Here is a 19374-nt window from a genome sequence, read left to right as displayed (position 1 = left end):
TATGCTTCACCTGTGCTGTCGCCGGGGCCTCTTTTTAACGTTAATTGGGTCCCGCACTCCATTATTCTCAGGTGTCTTTCCCTGAGCACTGCCCTCCTCGCTGGGGCCGGACGCAGGCGTGACCTTCGCCGCCTGCCGGAAAGGGCACAGATAATGAAGCCGTAGAATACATCTTTGGCATCCCAATAAACCAGACACTCCGCTTATTATTGGAGACATAAACAAACACACCTATTAACATAAATCAAGAGGAGAATACTGCCTCCACGCATCTAATTAGCCAGACTGTGCTGGAGAAATCACGCTACATTGATTCCCAGCCTTATCAATTACATTTGCTTTTGGACTCTTGTGGCCGTGCTGTGATTGATGCGTGTTTAAAACGCATGCGGCATTGTTTAAAGCATTACTGTATCGTATACATCCAACACCAGAGTTCTAGGTTCAATGCCAAATGTTTACCTTAAATGTCCTGTCATTCGCTTTGGATAGAGGCATGTGCCAAATGCATAAAAACAAACATCAAATTGAGGTGAGCTGGTTCCCATTTTAAGAAACAAGCCCATCCAAGTTTTATTTGTCCAAATATAATGCCAAAAATTCAGCTGCACAGCTTATTCTTGCGTAATGGATTGAAGCAGTTTTGAAAATAGCGGGAGGCCGCTTGATGAGTGCCATATTGTTTGTCTTGTTGTCATTTTTTGCATCAAAGTTTGTGAACCGTGATGACAGGTTGTTTTAAGAGCGATGGGCATTCTTATCTTGGAAAGAATTTTAATGGGAATTTGTATAGAAGGCTTATTTGTATGATTCATAAATATTTGTGGTTTGTTCCTCTGGAAGAGGACAAATCATCACCTTGGAATTAAGGTTTTATCATATTTTTGTCAAAATTGAGGTAATCGCATATTCTTTTTCTGTGACAATGTATTTACATTACATTCTTTTTTTCTTCACATTGTTTACATTCTGGGTATTTTTTTAGAAACCAACAAGGTTTATCGTCAAATGGAATGCAAGAATATCTTAAGACTGCTCAGAATGCAGATAGAACCTTATTATTCCAAGATCTAACAGATGTGGACTGACAGTCACGAAAGCCTCCCATTTTGGTTTAACCGGCTCTTTTAAAGAGAGATATCAGAGAAGAAACAAGTCTGAAACAAACCAAACGAAGAAAGACAAAAGAAATCAGGCATGTGACGCAGAAGTTCTCAGGGCCAAACTGTTGCTTCTGGAGGGCAAGATTGTGAGACATCTTTGACACCTTTAATAATGGTTTGTCAGACAAATTGCAAGACGGTCCTCAGAGTCCAACCATCACAGAAATTAGAAAGGAAAAATTGTGACACAAGGTTACGAATGAAAGGCACATTGTGGTCACGAAATCAGCAGTGAAAACAATTGAATGCGGCAGGTAGCTTAAAGTTCAACAAACAACCGGCTTTTATATATTCTCACTTTATCTCCCTGTTGAAAAAACAGCACATGCTGGTTAGGTAGGTTTTGAAGCATGGTAGCTGTTTTGTGGTGGTCTAAGATGATCATTTGCTGGTTTAAGCTGGTCATGAGCTGGTTTAAAACCAGTTTAAACCAGCTTAGGACCATCTTAAACGAGCACATGACCAGCACATGACCAACTTAAACCAAAGTGTGTTTTGCAGCATATTTACTGCAGTAATTGTAGCAAAAAACGTGAGTGCATGAGTATCTTAGTTTGTGATTTGAATAATCGGATTTGTGGACTTGTGGAGGTGTGTTGTGTTGGCGGGAGTGAAAAAAATGTGAATATATAAATAAATATATATATAATATATATAAAAGATATGTGAATATATTCTTATTAAATATTTTTTTCAAATGAAGAAATATTAAATGAAACATTTTCTATACAAAATATTTGTAAGTTGTTACTTCTGTGGCATCCTGTTGTTATACATTTGAGTATTTAAGTAAATAAAATAAGAACATTACAAATGTCACATTCTAAACAACCTCATAAAGAAATTATTTCAGAAGTTTCATATGAAAACTGCCTTCGGTGGATATAAGGAGAGCATGCAGTCGTTTATTAAAAGGCCTGTGTGATAGCGTCGAGAAGTAGAGCTGAGCCGCAGCAGTGAGCTTTGATAAGATATAATTACCTGAGATGAGTTTTTACACCCATGATGCCCTGATCTCTGTAAACACGTTGAGTACTAATACACTGGCAACTTCAAAGTGTGCTAATGACAGTTTTGCATCCGTACAGAAATGTTTTCACCGCCATTAGGGAGACCGCCGTACGAACCGAAATTGCATGCGAGCGTTTGATTATTTTTTAACAACGCTTATCCAAGTTAGAGGGGTGTATAATTTCTTTGTGATGTTGCGGTGTTGTCTGTATTAACTCCATTACGCATTCATGCACATACTTAATGACTTGTAGCGCCCTCTTTAGCAGGTCTGTCCCAAGACGTTTCATAAAAGTCTGTGATGCATGCTTGCAAAAGTCAATATTATCAAACATTTTAATATGAACTATTTATTAAATATATGAAATCTAGATTATTTTACCTAAGCAATCTACATTTATTTTAATTCCAGGTATGAGAAGTTTACTTTTCCTATTAAAACCTATTAAAATGGCAATGGTAGTCATAAGTGCCGCAGAACCGGTAATACCGTTGACACCGGGAGTGAGGGGTTTGCTTAAGGGTGATCGAAGATGATGAATTAGCGGCAATTCGGGAACGGCAATTGCTTGAATTAATGGTGGGTCAATATCTTTCTTAAAGGGGAACTCTGCCCAAAAAATCAAGGAAAAAATAAATACAATTTTTTTTTAAAACCTTTACGTTAAATAAGTTGCCTGTATTAACAAAACCAGTAATCGCGGCACACACTGTGCAAAAACAAATAAATAAGAAACGAATAAGAAAGGGAATACGAAACGAAAAACTTTTATGTTAAATAAATAAACCAGTGACACCGACTATCGCAACAAGCCTATTTTTCGACATTCTTCAAAATATCTTCTTTTGTGTTAAACAGAAAAATGAAATTTACAAAGCAATACTATGGTAGTCAATGGAGGCCGAGGACTGTTTGAAATACAAGCATTCTTTCAAATATCTTTCTCTGTCCTCATCAGAACAAAGAACTGTAAACAAATTTGAAACAACTTCAGGGTCAGTAAATAAAAATTTTTTTGAATGAACTGTTCCATTAAATCCATCTACCATCATAAACTTGATTTATCTTGAAAATGCATGTACAGCGAGCTTCTGACGGCACTGTCGCTAATTTAAGGTCCATTTTCCAGACGGGTTGATTTCTGACAATTCCATCTCCACAGCTGTTCATTTTGATCTCCTTTAAGACTCCAGGTGCTGTCATTTTACCCAGCCGTCATTTCGCCAATTCCTTATCTTGCGGATCGCGATGATGAATGTACTAGATGCCCGAAACGGGTTTCTGATGTGGAACAAACTTTACGACATGACATAACAGCATCAATTGGATCACCAATAAAACGCCTATCAGGATGCATGTTGCAGCAAAGCAGAATTAGAGCTGTAGAAGGCAGGAGGGTTTTACTGCAAGCCTGGCAATAAAAAGCTGATCCTGTCGGTGGTGCAGACCCAGCGCATCCTGAGTGAACGGAGGCAGAAAACTGGGATTAGATTAGCCTAGCTGCACTGCAACATTACATCTGTGAGACATACATCACACAGCTTAATAAGGCCACATTAGATGCACAGCCGCTCTGCAGTTTCTCTGTCTCTCCCCACAACAACTGGCATATCCGACTGTAAGCATACAGAGATGATTGTGATTTGTAATATGTTTCCAGTCCAGCACATGAGCCTGTAGCCATTACTTTCAACACTGTTATTGTAAATGCTTATGCAGTGCTTAAGGTTAAACATTTAGAAGAATATTAAAATTCAGTGCATTATTGCTATTTTTCAGGAGAGGTGTCCTATTACTTTTCTAAGTGGAATACATATTTTGCAAAGACTGACGAATACACCCATAACTTCATAGCAAATGCATAGCGACAACAAACAACCTCCCATAATATCCTAGCAGTCACATAGAACACAACTACATAGCAACAATACACAACTACCCAGAACATCCTAGCAACCACACAGGACGCTCATGCAACCATTCAGAACACCATAGCAACAACAAACAACCTCCCATAATATCCTAGCAGTCACATAGAACGCCCTTGGAGCCACCCAGAACACCTTAGCAACTGCATAGCAACAATAAGCAACCTCCCAGAACATTCTAGCAATTACACAAGATACCCTTGGAGCCTCCCAGAACCACCATAGCAACAACCAGCAACCTTCCTAAACATCCTAGCAACAACACCCTTACAACCAACCAGAACTCCTTAGCGACTGCTAAGCAACAACTAAAAACCTCCCAGAACGCCCTTTCAGTCATCCAGAGAACCTTAGCAACCACACAGAACGCCTTTTCAGTCACCCAGAGAACCTTAGCAACCACACAGAACGCCCTTTTAGTCACCCAGAGAACCTTAGCAACCACACAGAACGCCCTTTTAGTCACCCAGAGAACCTTAGCAACCACACAGAACGCCCTTATCAGTCACCCAGAGAACCTTAGCAACCACACAGAACGCCCTTTTCAGTCACCCAGAGATCCTTAGCAACCACACAGAACGCCCTTTTAGTCACCCAGAGAACCTTAGCAACCACACAGAACGCCCTTTTCAGTCACCCAGAGAACCTTAACAACCACACAGAACGCCCTTTTCAGTCACCCAGAGAACCTTAGCAACCACACAGAACGCCCTTTTCAGTCACCCAGAGATCCTTAGCAACTCTCACAGCAACGCCCCTGCAAACCATCCAGTGCAGCCAAGTTTCTGCATAGTAACTCAATATGAAACTCATTTGCAACCATATAAATATATAGAAGTGGATTTTTTTTCTTTTTATATATAAATATGATAAATATATAATTATAATATTTTGATTTTAGTTTTTATATGAATTTTAATGAGTTTTAACATTTCTGTATTGCGCTTTGTCGTTTTATTTATTTATTATATTGCTATATAGGTTAAACATATTTAATATTTCAATTTTAGTTTAGTTTTTCCAGTTTAATCATTTTAGTATGCCAACTTAAACTGTTTGTAAATTTTTTTGTTGTCAAAATAATTAGTTCACGTTGACATTAATAGCCCAGTGCCTGCGTCAGTTTATTTGACAATAAACTGTTTTGCAGTGAATGGTTATCATTAGTAGAGTATGCCACAATATATTTTCATAGTCATATAAACTGTCCTTGATGCTGTTACAGTTGAGTGACTTTCTTCTGTTTCTGTCTCCTTTCTCCTACATCTCTGTTTTTCACATACTCGCTCTTTCACCCTGTCTTTGTCAACCTTTCTCCCCATCACACATTGATCTGTTGCTGCAGGCGACTCGCTGCTCAAACACAACGGAATGAAATTCACCACTAAGGACAAAGACAACGACCACTCTGAGAATAACTGCGCGTCCTTCTACCACGGCGCATGGTGGTACCGCAACTGCCACACCTCCAACCTCAACGGACAGTATCTGCGCGGCCAACACACCTCCTACGCCGACGGCATTGAGTGGTCGTCCTGGACGGGCTGGCAGTACTCCCTGAAGTTCACGGAGATGAAGATCAGGCCTACGAAGGAGGAGAATAAATGAGCGAGAACTGGAAAACTCAAGGAGAAGCGCAAAGAGGAACTCTGTAGGTGTTAGAGACACTAAACGCAGAAAACTAAGAACTTCTTGTCATGATTCTGTTTGATCCCTTTTCCCCCACCCTCTCCATCCTGTAGTGTTTGTGCTGACGCCCGGAGGGCCGCTGTTTTTCTCTCGATCTATTGGTCGCATCTCTAAATATCATTATGAAAGTTTGCAGGTATTGTCTAAAAAGTACTTATGGATAAAAAATAGTTGTTGTCTAAAAAAAGGGAAAAATACAACAAAAAACTTTCTGTAGCTGTGAAATTTAGCAAAGAACGTGTAGCTTTTCATAAAAATGAATACTTTTAACTTCTCTCAAACATCTGATGGTACGACAGGCAGTGTTGTGTTATTTTCGTCTTTTGCTTGATGGAATTATTCACCCAAAAATGACATCATTTACTCACCGGCGTGTAGTTCCAAAACGGTCTGTTTTTTTGTTTTTCCACAGAACAGGAAAAAATGTGAGTGCATCTCGCTCTTTTCCATGCTAGAACGTATACTCAAGCTTTCATCAGATCCTCACCAGCAAGGCGAGATTTTAAGATTTTTTTATTCTCTGTTTCTTACATTACCATATAGTTTCTGAACACTTGAGATGTGGTCATAAGGCCTGTATTTATGTTTGTTTTTAAATCTTAAAGTCTTGAACAGCATCTTCATTCATTGAATCTGAAGAGAAAACTTGAAAAGAAAATGTTCCATAGATAAAAAAGAGATCACCAGTTCGTATCAACACGAGAGTGAGTAAATGAGGAAAGAATTTTCATGTTTGGGTGAAGTAATCCTTAAATCAAACACTTGTAGCTAACGTAACAGGGATGCATTGTTGTGTTCGACCACTGCTGTAATACCTGGAAGGTAAAATACGTTATTGACCAGCCAGCAGGGATGCACAAAGAGAATATATGTCACTGTGGGGGCTTTCAAAGTGATGGACCAACACAGACACATTATTCACTCTGACAGGCGGGTTGCAAGCGGATGTGCCCGCCATTGGATGGTTTATCAACAAAGAAGCAGAACTTACAAACGAACACAACAACCCTTTGGTGTTACTGTCTGTTAGGAGAGCTGATGGACTTTATCTTATGCTCTGGTTGGCACGCGTGGCAATAGGTCTGAAAAGGCCAGAATGACCGGAGTTGTCAAAGAGACGGATCAACAGTTTGAATTCTTGGAAGAGAACTGAGGTTGGACCATTATTTGTTAGTAAAGTCATCCTACAGGTCATTTTGTTACATCGGATTTCCACCAATGTATGATCTCTTGCTCTATTCGTTTTATTTTTTTCTCAAATCTTGATGTTTTTGACTAAATATTGAATGAAATATTTTATCTTAAAATGTCATAGAGGCCATGAGCATCTTCTTTTGTGTTCTGTAAAAGGAGGAAAATTGTCAAAGTTTTGACGAGCTTAAGGGCAAATTATTATTATGTATTTTGTAGAACTATTCCTTTATCTCCTGCTCGTTTAAAAAAATTAAATTAAAAACATTTGCCCCGTTTTGTTTGCTTGTTTTCTAGCTATGCAGTCCCAACCAAACTCACATTGCTGGATATGTTATTTATTTACAATATTGACTAGGTGCGTTTTGATCTTTTTCCAAACTCTCACCTTACGGTGTTACCCGTTTACTTGTTATCATTTTTGTGTCATTACATTAGTTTTGAGAATGAACACCTTTTAAAACATGTTTCTGTATCAGCCTGCTGTTTTATCTGTATGTAAAATGATCTCAAGAGCTAGTGTTGCATTGTTTAAAATGTCAAAATCGGTTTCATAACTTTATTTGTATCTTAATATTTGTTGTGATTGTACACTGTTTATTCTGTCAGAAATGAACGTTGTCTGCACTTTAAAAAAACGAACAAAAACAGTAATTTCTGTTTGAAAAAGGTTTACAATCACTTTTATCAGAAGAAATTCAAAGACGTAGCTTTATGTACTATAGGAAAACTTTCCTGTAATATTTTGAGAATGAAAAGCCGGCTTGCTTCGCTGTTTATCCATATTAAAGGGTTTACTTATATTGGGAAAAACCTCATACAAAAAAACAAATTGCCAAAGTCGAAGGAATTTAAAACTACAACAGAATGTACAGATGTCACAGCCCCATGAGAAGTCGTGTGCTCAACCGAGCTGGCACATTATCTCATTCATTGAAAGCAACCGCAGCTATTGCAAAGCAAAGAAATTTCTGTGAGATGAAACTGTTTAAGGTCAAGTCTGCGGGAGTTTCACAGTCGATTCCGAAGGAAAGCCATAGGAGGGATTTAAATGCTGTCCTCATATACTAGCATGCACATTTAAAATTCATCATCACACCCCACTATGCCATGTTGTCCTGCTCTCTGCAGGTATATTAAAAAAATGTGGGTTTCTGAGGGGGTGAAACCGATAGATGTGAGATGGAATGCAATGAGAGAGATTATCTGTTTTGTTGTGCTAAAGGATAGGATGTGCTAGACAGCATGAGCTTGTGGCAAATCACTGATTCTCAGTTGGTGACCCCAGTTGATCATTGTGAACTTGTTGGAACCCAGAAACACCTGCTGTTGGCTCTTTAAACTACAGCTATCTACTGAGGGTACTTACAAGTCATCTATCTCTGTAAATGATTTAACAGTGAAATCATAGTGTGATTTCTGTGCCACTAGCATCATCAAACATTATTGCATCAGTTATTAAATCAGGTTTTTTGTACGCACCTGCCATTGGTCAAACAAGAAAGTCCCACCTAAACTCATTCCATTGGTTGAGCTCTGTAGAACGTGAAAACAAGTTGAGATTTTTACTTTTGAGTTGAGATGTTTAACTTTTTTCAGAGAAGTAAACATCGACACGTTGTAGGAGAAATAATTGATCATAAAAATAACAGAGTTTGACTCTCTGTCATCCCCAACCCCATTCATTTTGGCCAGCTATAAAAAAGTGACTTTTTTCACTCAGAACAATGTGAAAGTCCAATCGGTTAACATTTGGTATGCTTCATTACATTATTATGTGCTCGTATTCCAGCCGTTCTTAGGTCTGACAGCAACAGTACAATTATTCCTTGTTTTTGTTGATCCTTGATGTGTTTGATGTTCAAAGTGACATTTAATAAACATCCTCAATTTCTAACATGCTTTAATCTGGTTACTGTATGGTTTCTGTGACGAGCAAACTCATTCCTCCCTGAAGTCCATTAAAGTCATGAACCACTTCATTGTTGTGACAAAAAATGTAATATCGAATGCCAAAAGTATGGCTTGTTTTTTTCACTATAGGAATTGGTTGGATCTAGAAAAGCCAGCAGATTGACAGTTGGATGGGAGGGGTTAACAGATGTTCTGCAAGTCGACAAACTGATATCCATAAAAAATCACATTTTCAGATTTTGATTGAAAGTATAAAAAAATATGAATTGACTTGCAGAAATTAACTCACAGCCTAACTTGTAACATGCTAACAAAGTAGGGTCAATTATGATTTCATATGGACATTAACAGATCCGGAGTGAATGCCAGCTGGGGTCCGTCCATTAGTTGGTATTGGACTAGATAGGCCAAGAATAGATCTCTAACATTTTTATGTGAATATTCAGTCTTACTGAAATATTTACAAGTGTGGCACAGCCCAGATGGCATAATGGGCATCTCAACTGCTCATTATTTCAGGGATTTGGTGAAGAAATATGGCATTAAATAGACAAGAGGATTGATTTGGTTTGTTAAGGAATAACGAAGGAAACACTTTTTACCAGCAATCACGCAACATTACGGTAAGGAGACAGCAGCCTCATATACTGTATACACTGCAAAAAGGTCTTATTGTTATTTAATGTTTACTGCTAAAACCAGGGTTTTAATCTAGACATTTAGCATTTGGATTTGACAAGGTTGGAAAAATACCCATCTGATTATAAATAAATAAACAAAACTGCTTAAATATAGGCTAATGATTAACTTTCAAATACAAGCTCACAAGAAACATTACATTATTACATTAAAAATACTGAAAATATTTTTTTCTTGTTTAACTATAACATTTATTTGATGGATTATTATTTATTTAATATTTACTTATTTGAGCTGAAACATATCCATGGCATGTCCCTGACTGGTTTTGTGGCATTAACTCAGGCACACATGTGCAATAAAGGTTTATCAAGGAACGACACTAAGAGTATGTACAGTATGTTTCAGGAAATGTGCGTGTGCTCAGCAATTGAACGCAGAGCTACGAATCAAAATAAAGCTCACAATGCATCACAAGCGAGAGCTGTGCTGATTGAACACTTCAGATATTCAACACTCAGCAAGTCATAAACACATCTGGGCCCTTATCCGCCTCCCCCAATATCCTAAACGCCCATGCCGGCCTGACAGATTTACAGAAGATGCTCCCTGAACACTCTGCTTCTCTGTTTTCAGCCTGCTAGACATCGTTTAGGCCTCCGATCGATAAGCCCCAATGCATTTTTGGCTTTTGCATCATGAAGTTTCGGTATTATTGGATTGCATCTCCTCACGGTGATTCATGGGAGTGCAAATCGTCTCCTTTCCGCGGAAACCTCCCAGGCCTCTCGCAAGCCACCTGCTCTAGTCATTTTGATGCACTGGTCCCTCTTGTGATTGCTGTTTAATGAAAAACAGGCCAGTAAGGCCCTGGTCTCCTATTATGTGATAATTGATTTGAAGTGAAGAATGTGCCTCGTAGAGGTGAATAGTTTTACCCAAGTCATTGATCCCCTCAACCAGATATTGAAATCCCCCTGACCGCCCTCTTTGGCAAAAAAATGATCTCTATTTCTCTCTCTCGTTCCCCTGCACACTTGTTTTGTAATCTGTTATAGTTTTGATTTTGCTCATTTAACACTCCGATATGCTGCTTTTTATGTTCCCATTATTTCACAGTGTTACACCAGAACGTCATTTTACTTTCAGAATGAATGTTCGTCATTAACACATTGGGGGGGAAATATGTAGAAACAAAAACTATTAGAAGTACAATTATTTTCAATTATAATAAAAAATCATAAGCATAATAAATTAACGTATGTTGCATGTTATAGTTTTATTATTGGAATATTATTTATAGTTTTAAGAATTATTATTCTTCACGATTAGTCTCTGATCAAACATTGAAAAAGTTTTCTTTGCTCGATAGAAAGGGAGCGGATTCATTTATTTCCATTTTCTCATCAAACTAAATGATGCACATACAATTAACACAGTCAATAATATACTGTGTGAGGGTTATCTGGCTGAGTGCTTCAATAATGTGAGGCAATGTACTGTAAATGAAGCATAAACTCTTTAGGTCGATTAGATCCAGTCGTCAAAGCCATAGATGTGATTCAAACATAAAAGGTTTTACAGAGAATTAATTTCCCATTTGGTTTCGGTGCCATTCAGAGCAAAACAACAGCCGGTTTGGTCAAACCTCCATCCCGAGATTCTAATCTATGTGCTCATTTCGCAACCTTTAAGATTCTAGACTTAAACATTACGACAAAAACGTCATTAGTGTTCACGAAAGCTTGCTTTATGGTGTTATGTGGGAATAATGATATAAAGAAAATAAATTAATAGACGCAATAAATTATAATTCAGAGCATACTGGTTTTACATCTTTTAGTGGTTAACTTACACGACAATAGCATGTCCAACTCATCAGGTTTATGGTTAACAGCGCGAATGAACATGAAAAATAACAAACGCTTGTCCACCGCATAGAACCGCAAGTAGTTTCTTTTCTACAGGGAATTTCCGCGTCACCGGATATGACGGTGAACTTTAAACAAATTCTAAGAAAGAGAGCTAGAGAGTCAGAAGTGCGAGTATGTGTCAAAACGTGTGAATTGTGTAACGTTATGCACTCACAAGACGTCTTCTTACCCTTACAGTGTTCTTGCGCAAATGCGCATCATAGGTGCGCACTAAGTAGGCAGCGCACTAGGTTTTGGAAACGCATCCACGTTGTGTTTAAAACCGTTTTATTCACTCCCAGTTGCCCAATCGATCAAATGTTGTTAACCACGATCAACCCATGATAATACGGTAAAAAAAGGACCGGAAAGATCGCGCGACAATTTTACTCACACGAACCACTCAGATTTCCGGGTGATGTGGGGGAACCCCGTGGTGAATTTTTGTTCTATCGTGGGTACATAGCAAAAAGTCATAAGCATATCAATATGTCATCATAACGTGTTTGTACAGACACGGCGTCTTTTTAAAAACTCAATGGCTTCAGGATCAGAGCCGTCGATAAACGGGGGTTCGTCTATCCCGGGTGAAAACGAATACCCGTCGGGTTTCCCTCAGAGCATCTGTGATGAGGTCCCGAAAGAGAAGTTTTTGTGCAGTAACTGCAATAATGTGCTGAATAGAGCACGTCAAACGGTGTGCGGTCACCGCTACTGCCTGGCGTGCGTCAACTGGCTGCTTAGGTAAGAGAGACATCAAAGCAGAACAAGTGCAACTTCATCAGCTTGATGCCATTCAAAGATTTCGAATGTTTAATTTCAGGATTAAGTCGTAATTTTATGGTAATTTAATAGTATTATTGTGACTAAATGAGTAAAAACCTGTACAAGTAGAAGGCAGGTAACTGTTTACTGAAGATAACTTTAGCCATGTTGACCATGGTCACAAGTGAAACTAAAACTGCTCAAATTGTTAAGAATGTTTCTGGACGCTTTAAATTAAATATGAATGAGTTTTGTTCTCTCTTACAGAAACAACAAAGACCTCGTGTGCACGAAATGTAAAGAGGATCAAAGCATTGAAAGTGATACTAGTGTACTGACACTTGACCAAGTAATAAAACGCATATTTTCTGTCTGTCTATCAAATATGTTAAAGTTCACCTTTTGTATGAAGGCAGTAAAGAACAGAGTGAAAGGAATCGTGACTCATGTTTGGAAAGTTGTTATAATTTCCCCTATTGTTCACTTTGCAGTTTTTCAATGATGCGGCTATTAATAAGGAAATTTTGGACCTGAAAGTTCACTGCGCTAACCAGGGCTGCCCGTGGAGAAGCACCCTGAAAAACTTTGAGGTACTTTTCTACCTTTAAGTTTGCTTTAGTGCTAATTCAAAATAGGACTATAATTTTCCAATACGAGTGACATTCGGACTAGATTCATTTTGAGTCAATCGTGTGCTTCAAAGCATCTTTTATGACCTTGTGGTGGTTCTGTAGGAGTGTGAATCTTTTAGGAACCCATTTCCCGAGCTGTCATATAAAGATTTTTGCTTTGGTCTAGATTAAAACAGTTTGATAATTTACAATATGTATTCGGGAATTCTAAAGATGTTCACAAACTGATACACATCCATGTATAACTTATACTATAGGGAAAACTGTAATGCTCTCGGATGTCTTTCACACTCTGAGTCCAAATCAATGTGGAATATAGTTTTGTATTAATCACATTAGCGACCATTGCTTTTTGTTTCATCACATTGTTGAATCATAGAAAATCTTTTTTTTTTAAATCTAAGATGTTCGGGTTAGGCAATCGTGCTCGGTTACAACCACAAGACTCCGTTTTCCCGGAATTCTAACATGGTAGCTCTGTGGTTATTTCAAAACAAGAACCGGCCATTAAGACATTAATCATACAGCTGGTCTTCACTACAAACTGTTGCACAGATGTTACCAAGTGTAATGAATTAATTCTCCTTCTTATAATCTAAAAGAAACTCATTGAAAACCTTGAATACAACTTTTAGAGGTCAGGATTTTGTAAGGGCTCGATGACTCTGACCCTCATGGCTGCTTAATGGACGTCTTTTGTGTTTTTACCTTGAGTACCCAAGAGAATCGGAAAGGACTTTCAGAATATCATAGTGTTCCCGACACCCCATTATAATGGCAACATGTAGGTTGTGGCTGTGGTGTACTATAGATATTATATTTTTCTAGTGAACTTCATAAGCTTTCTTAGATTTTTAGGAAACACAGTTGTTGAAAAGAATAGTTTACGAAACAATTTTACGTCTCCAAATTTTGATCATAAATCCAAATGGTACCTATTTGGAAACACAAATGTTGATGTTTTGATAAATGTGTTTTTTCATTTTTTTAACTGTTCCTATGGCAATTTTAAATCCTTGACTTTTTTAAAAACCCATCTCCATCCTCCATAGCATTTATTTACTGGTTGTCTCCTCAGGACCATCAGACTCAGTGTGAATATGCCCTGATTCCTTGTAACATTGGCTGTGGCATTATGGTTCAGAGGAAAACACTGGCCACACATCTGGAAAGAGGTTGCCCTAACAACAAGACTACATGCACCTCTTGCTCAGGCGTCCTGACACTTAGAGAGCTCCAAGTAAGTTCTGTGTGAATGTGCCTTGAAGCCTACATATGTTTGACTTAAGTGTCAATCCAAAAATGAAGGGATATATAGGGTCTTTAACAGCATCAAATCATATACATAGAAATCATATATGTACATATTGATTATAATATTAGATGTTCGCTTTCTCTCTCGAGTTGTTCTGGGTCAGCGTGCCCTTGGTTGAAACCCCGTGGCTCGAGTTTTAAGCCACAGTCAGTCTCCAGTGTCCACTGGTGTCCCAATAGTTTTTCTGTTTCACCCTTCGGGACCTGCCCTCCGGGACATGGATTAGAGAAATAAAGAGAGAAAAAAGCAGTAATCCAGTGAATTTAGAAATCAAGCCTCAAACGATATATGTTTCCCAGAATATCCTCAAATGCAATGAGTATTTTACAGAACTAGGATAGATGACGTTCTATGTTAGTATTTTCACATTGTTAGTAAATGTGACATTTTCTGTTTTTACAGAAGCACGTATGCCCCACCTCAGTCGACAAGAAGACGGGCAAAGCAGAAAAGCGCCAAAAGGTGGATTTTGGGTGAATCTTGAAATATCGCGTCCTGAAATCTGTGTAAATGAGAACAAATCTAAAGTGTACGTCTGTATTTCTTTTATAGAACAATCCTCTCGGCAGCTCCAAAAAGAAAGAGCCATGTTTTTTCTCAGAAGTTGGTTGTCCCTTTAAGGTTGGTATTTTATGTTTAAAATAAACGTAATATTTCCCGTATTGTACATTAATTGCAAAGCTCAGTAAAAGGAGTCTTGAAAAATTGACAAAGAATATTTTTAAAGGGGTCATATGCCGTGAATACTGTTTTTTCTGTGTCTTTGGTGTGTTAAAAGTTGCCCATACATGTGTCAGACATGTACAATTGCAAAAATTAAAGTGTCGGAACAAAAGATGCATTCTATCTAAAAGTGAATTCTCACCCAGACCTGCCTGAAATGCCTCGTGTAACCACACCCCCACAAATCTACGTCAGTTCCAAATGTATACGCAAGTAGGGTACACCTGTCAGTACAATTGCTTTAGAACCTGATGTTCCAAATACGGTAAGAGGTGTTACATTTCCATCACACGCTTGCAGTATTCGACCAATCACTTTCCACTGGATAACTGGCCAATCATAGCACACTTTTATTTTCAGAGCGATGTGCTTTGTAAAAAATCTAAGAGGTGGGGTAAAGAGGAGATTCAAACATGCACGATATGTGGAAAATACAGCGTTTTTTAACGTTAAATCGTTTATACACATTGCATTATATCTAAAACAAATGATAATATTCGTTTTAGCTGTGTCTTATGACCACTTTATCAAACTGGTATCATTGTGGTTTTTTAGTAGCTGTACGAAATCAGTTCCCACGGGTGTCACATCTATACCACCCGTGCACATCAACGTTCACCACCAAGAACACTTTTAAACTCATTACCATGTGTTCAAGTGATGTTTAACAACCAGATAGTGCCCATACTTTTTCTCATTTTGAATAATATACCTTTTTGCATCATTTTAATCCAAAAAAATATGCTTTTTAAATGTTGTGCTTGAAAAGCATGCTTTATTCCTTTAATGTTTGCTCCATTGTAAAGCATCTCAATGTTGAAGAGGCAAGTACAATATTCATTAAGTGACAATGCAAATCTTTTTACAGGGTAATGCAGACAAAGTCAAAGAACATGAGTCGTGCAGTCACGTGGGCCATCTGCAGCTTCTCTTGGAGGTCATCAGGGGACTTCAGTGCAACTTAAGTTCTCAAGAGAGGGACATCCCTGAAAACCTTGACTTTCTGCAGCCTGGACAGACTGGATCTTCTCTTTTTTCTCATGAGGAGAATGAGCTCGAGACAGATGGCGGAGAACCTGGTCTCAATGATAAGGCTTCCAGCCTCCATGACGACCAGGCTGAACTTGCCGTGGGGCAGCAACTGGACACCCTGCAGCAGAGAGTGCAGGTCATGGAGAACATCATCTCAGCTTTGAACCGAGAGGTGGAGAAGACACAGATCAATGTGGTTGCACTGGAGAGAGACAACCTCAATAATCAGCAGATCATTCAGCACCTTGAAACCAAGGTCAGATCAGATAAAAAATATTTCATGCACTTTACACCAAAAAAACATTTTTGTAAATATATATTTTCATTATATACAAACATTAATTTTATTATATATTTAATGTTTATGTATATGGTATAATTTTAATTAATTATTAATTCAATTAATAATGGTTTTGTTGAAACCAGTAACTTTGAGTTGGCACCTACTTTATTATTGCTCCTGTATGACATATCTCTTATTGCTCCCTAAACTCTTTATAAGTCGCTTTGGATAAAAGCGTCTGCTAAATGATTAAATGTAATGTAAATTTTATTATTACAATGTGTTGTTATTTATTATAATTATTTTTTATATTACAATTTGAGGTACATGCATACATTCATATACATATAAATACATACTGTACATACATACTGTATATATAGATTTATATTTATATGTATATAAATAGAACTTCACTAAGATGACCTAATCATGTTGTCCCTCTGCTCATCCTCACACTGTAAAGTGCTAAAAAATGATTGCGGCTGCTTTTTGAAGCTCGACCTGGAATAGTTATTTAACACATGGGAGCTGTGGTGACACTCTCGAAATGTTGAAAATGAAAAGAGGCTATGGAAAAAATTTTGATGGAATGAGTTGTAGAAAACAGATTTGTGTGACAATTCGGCAAGTACCGGTGTGGAAAAAGATGCATCTAATAGGATGGATACGCATCTTTCTATTTGTCGAAATGTTTCGTACAGTGCCACCAACCAGCACCAAAGGCCCATTATTATACATTAATATTGCGCTTTAGTGGCCGGCCAATCTGTACCTTTGGGTTATTCATCCATCATAATGGTTTTCCATCACATTTCAGGTAGAGGAGCAACAGCAGTGGCTTATCAGAAAGGACGTTCACATTACCTCCTTACAGCAGTGCATCAGTGGACTGCAGGACGTCTCGTATGATGGCACCTTTCTCTGGCGCTTGTGTGATGTCACACAGAATCTGAGAGAAGCAGCGACTGGCCACAAGATCAGTCAGTACTCGCCAGGTACCAGAGCTTTGTAACTTTGTTTGTACTTAAACAATTGATTTTTTTTCGAAAAGTAAATCACGTGAAATTGGGGACGTCCTATCGGCCCTGATGAAATCTGCTGCTGTAATTTTTATAAGACTCTTATCAGGTGATCTATGTGTGGATAACATTGCTTGTTATTCATATATTAATGAAAACAGTGCTAGTTGGAACTAGTTAAGGGTAAAAAATAAGTTTTCAATGATTCAGAAAATGTGGAGCAGTTATAAAGGCTTAAAAAGGGTTGTTTGCCTGGTGGGCGACTGGCGTATTGTATGTCTCTTTGAGCACAACAGCCATAGACAGACAAACAGAGAATAAGAGAAACAATTTCACTCGCCTGTTTTTTGTCCAATCTTCACAGAATAGAAGATTAAAATAACCTTTCCACTTACAACTGTTTTTTTTATATAAATAAAAGAAGCTGCATGGTTTATCTTTGGCTGTTTTTAAGAGCTTGTTTCATGCTTCCATGCAATGAAAATGACAATGCATTATTGTTTTTTAGCTTTCTACACTGCCAGGTATGGATTTAAAGTATGCATGCGGCTTTATCTAAACGGAGATGGAGTTGGAAAGGGGACACACATCTCTCTTTTCTTTGTTATAATGAAAGGAGAATATGACGGCATTCTTCAATGGCCATTCAGACACAAGGTAAAACAATTATCAATCAATGAATCAATTATTTTGTGCATGTGTTTTTGAAAAGAATTCTAATCCTTTATTTAACATAACAAGCAGACATACTGTATTATGAGCCCTAGTAGCTTCGGTTAAGGAGCGAATTGCTTCTCTTTCTCAGTCATGTGTCATCAGCATTTTCCATGACCTCCTACTGACCTCTCTTGCAAATATCTGGCAGGTAACGTTCTTCCTCATAGATCAGAACCATAGGGAGCATGTCATCGACGCTTTCCGTCCAGACCTCTGTTCTGCATCCTTCCACCAACCCGTCTCAGAGATGAATGTGGCCAGCGGCTGCCCCCTGTTCTTCCCACTGGGGAAATTGAGGTCGCCTAAGCACGCCTACTGCAAGGATGACACGATCTATATCAAGTGCGTGGTGGACACGTCCTCATGAACCTAACGGCCTGGCTGTTAAAGAGGACTGGAAATCTAAGAGAGCATCCTTGCCACACTACAAGATTGTAGACATTATAGATGATTCGCACCAAATGAGTTTGGAGAAAAAACAAACCCCATCCTTTTCAGCTGGGTGAAGAATGAGGCAAATTTCCTTGGAATATTCATAAACAAAACCTTTTCTCTGTTGCACTCTGTTTGTAATTCATTTGAGGGCTCTGTTAAGCTGCGTTTTGTACTTCAAATAAAATCTAATTTGCAACGCTTTTGTTTCTTTAGGATCATAAATAAAAGAATATGTTTTGGTACCTGACTGTTAATGTTTCAATTATGGATTAATTCCTGCTTTGTTTTGGGTGTATTCTTTTGTATTTATTATTTACTTTTGTATTTTTTTAGTTCTGTATTGTTATACCATCTCTGCAGTTTAATACATTAAGGTGTTTGCTACCCATTAATCTTTCCTAATAGGTTGTTGTCACCCTTGTTAAGACATGTCCTTAGATAAATTATGCTTTAAACACTTTACAGTTTTTACAAATCTACAATGTTCAATGTCACATGGCCCACAGAAGAGCCCCCCAAGGTCAGTTATGTTTATATGACAAATATTTTCGTCAGCTTGCTGTGACCTTTCAGTGTCTGTATGAATCACAGTCAGTGTCTCACAGAATTGTAAGAATATTCCTGGTATGCCAGCAAGTACAAACCACTATGAGTTAAAAATGTAACTGGCATAGTGTGACAGTTGCATTGCCAGCATGTGCTGATATGCTCACTCACTCTGCCCAATTATTACAAAAACAAAAGGTAACACTTTACAGCGACTGTCAAAAATAACTTAAACTGTTATCACACAGTCACGAGAGAACTCTCAATGTTAACATCATACATTTCAAGACTGTAAAATATATGAATATAAATAAAAAACAGGCAAGGCAATTTAATATGGGTTGACACTTAAAAAGACTGAACTGCATTTATAATCATTCATTGATTTAGCTTTTATCCCCAAGTGACTTACAGAATATATGACAGAACATTGAATATTTAGAGAGCCAGCAATG

At 38.0% G+C, this 19374-nt stretch overlaps 2 protein-coding genes across 2 annotated transcripts in view; both read left to right on the top strand.

Moving 5' to 3' along the window:
* fibcd1a (fibrinogen C domain containing 1a) overlaps window positions 1–7260 on the top strand; it is a 94309-nt gene extending 87049 nt beyond the window's left edge. Inside the window, exon 7 of the mRNA XM_056730076.1 lies at window positions 5449–7260. Coding sequence (XP_056586054.1) covers window positions 5449–5711 — 263 coding nt within the window. The 3' untranslated portion in view covers window positions 5712–7260. The remainder of the gene's footprint in view (window positions 1–5448) is intronic.
* A 4582-nt stretch (window positions 7261–11842) lies between these two features.
* On the top strand, window positions 11843–18578 carry traf1 (TNF receptor-associated factor 1). The gene is made up of 10 exons (XM_056729605.1): window positions 11843–12193; window positions 12482–12563; window positions 12706–12804; window positions 13925–14086; window positions 14564–14623; window positions 14714–14782; window positions 15753–16172; window positions 17020–17197; window positions 17730–17878; window positions 18087–18578. Exons 1-10 carry the CDS (start codon window positions 11988–11990, stop codon window positions 18303–18305), a joined length of 1644 nt encoding a protein of 547 aa, XP_056585583.1. The 5' UTR covers window positions 11843–11987; the 3' UTR covers window positions 18306–18578.
* Window positions 18579–19374: the final 796 nt, after the last annotated feature.

Source organism: Triplophysa dalaica, chromosome 18, assembly GCF_015846415.1.
Source record: "Triplophysa dalaica isolate WHDGS20190420 chromosome 18, ASM1584641v1, whole genome shotgun sequence".
NCBI classification, from domain to species: domain Eukaryota; kingdom Metazoa; phylum Chordata; class Actinopteri; order Cypriniformes; family Nemacheilidae; genus Triplophysa; species Triplophysa dalaica.
Note: the sequence above shows the minus strand (reverse complement) of the source record. Positions and strands in the feature narration are given on the sequence as shown.

Excerpts from the sequence above, each read along its gene's own strand:
- traf1 (XM_056729605.1), top strand. The coding sequence starts at position 11,988 with ATGGCTTCAGGATCAGAGCCGTCGATAAACGGGGGTTCGTCTATCCCG. Across the intron at positions 12,564-12,705 it reads GTGTACTGACACTTGACCAA|TTTTTCAATGATGCGGCTAT; the intron begins GTAATAAAACGC and ends TTCACTTTGCAG. Across the intron at positions 14,087-14,563 it reads TGACACTTAGAGAGCTCCAA|AAGCACGTATGCCCCACCTC; the intron begins GTAAGTTCTGTG and ends CTGTTTTTACAG.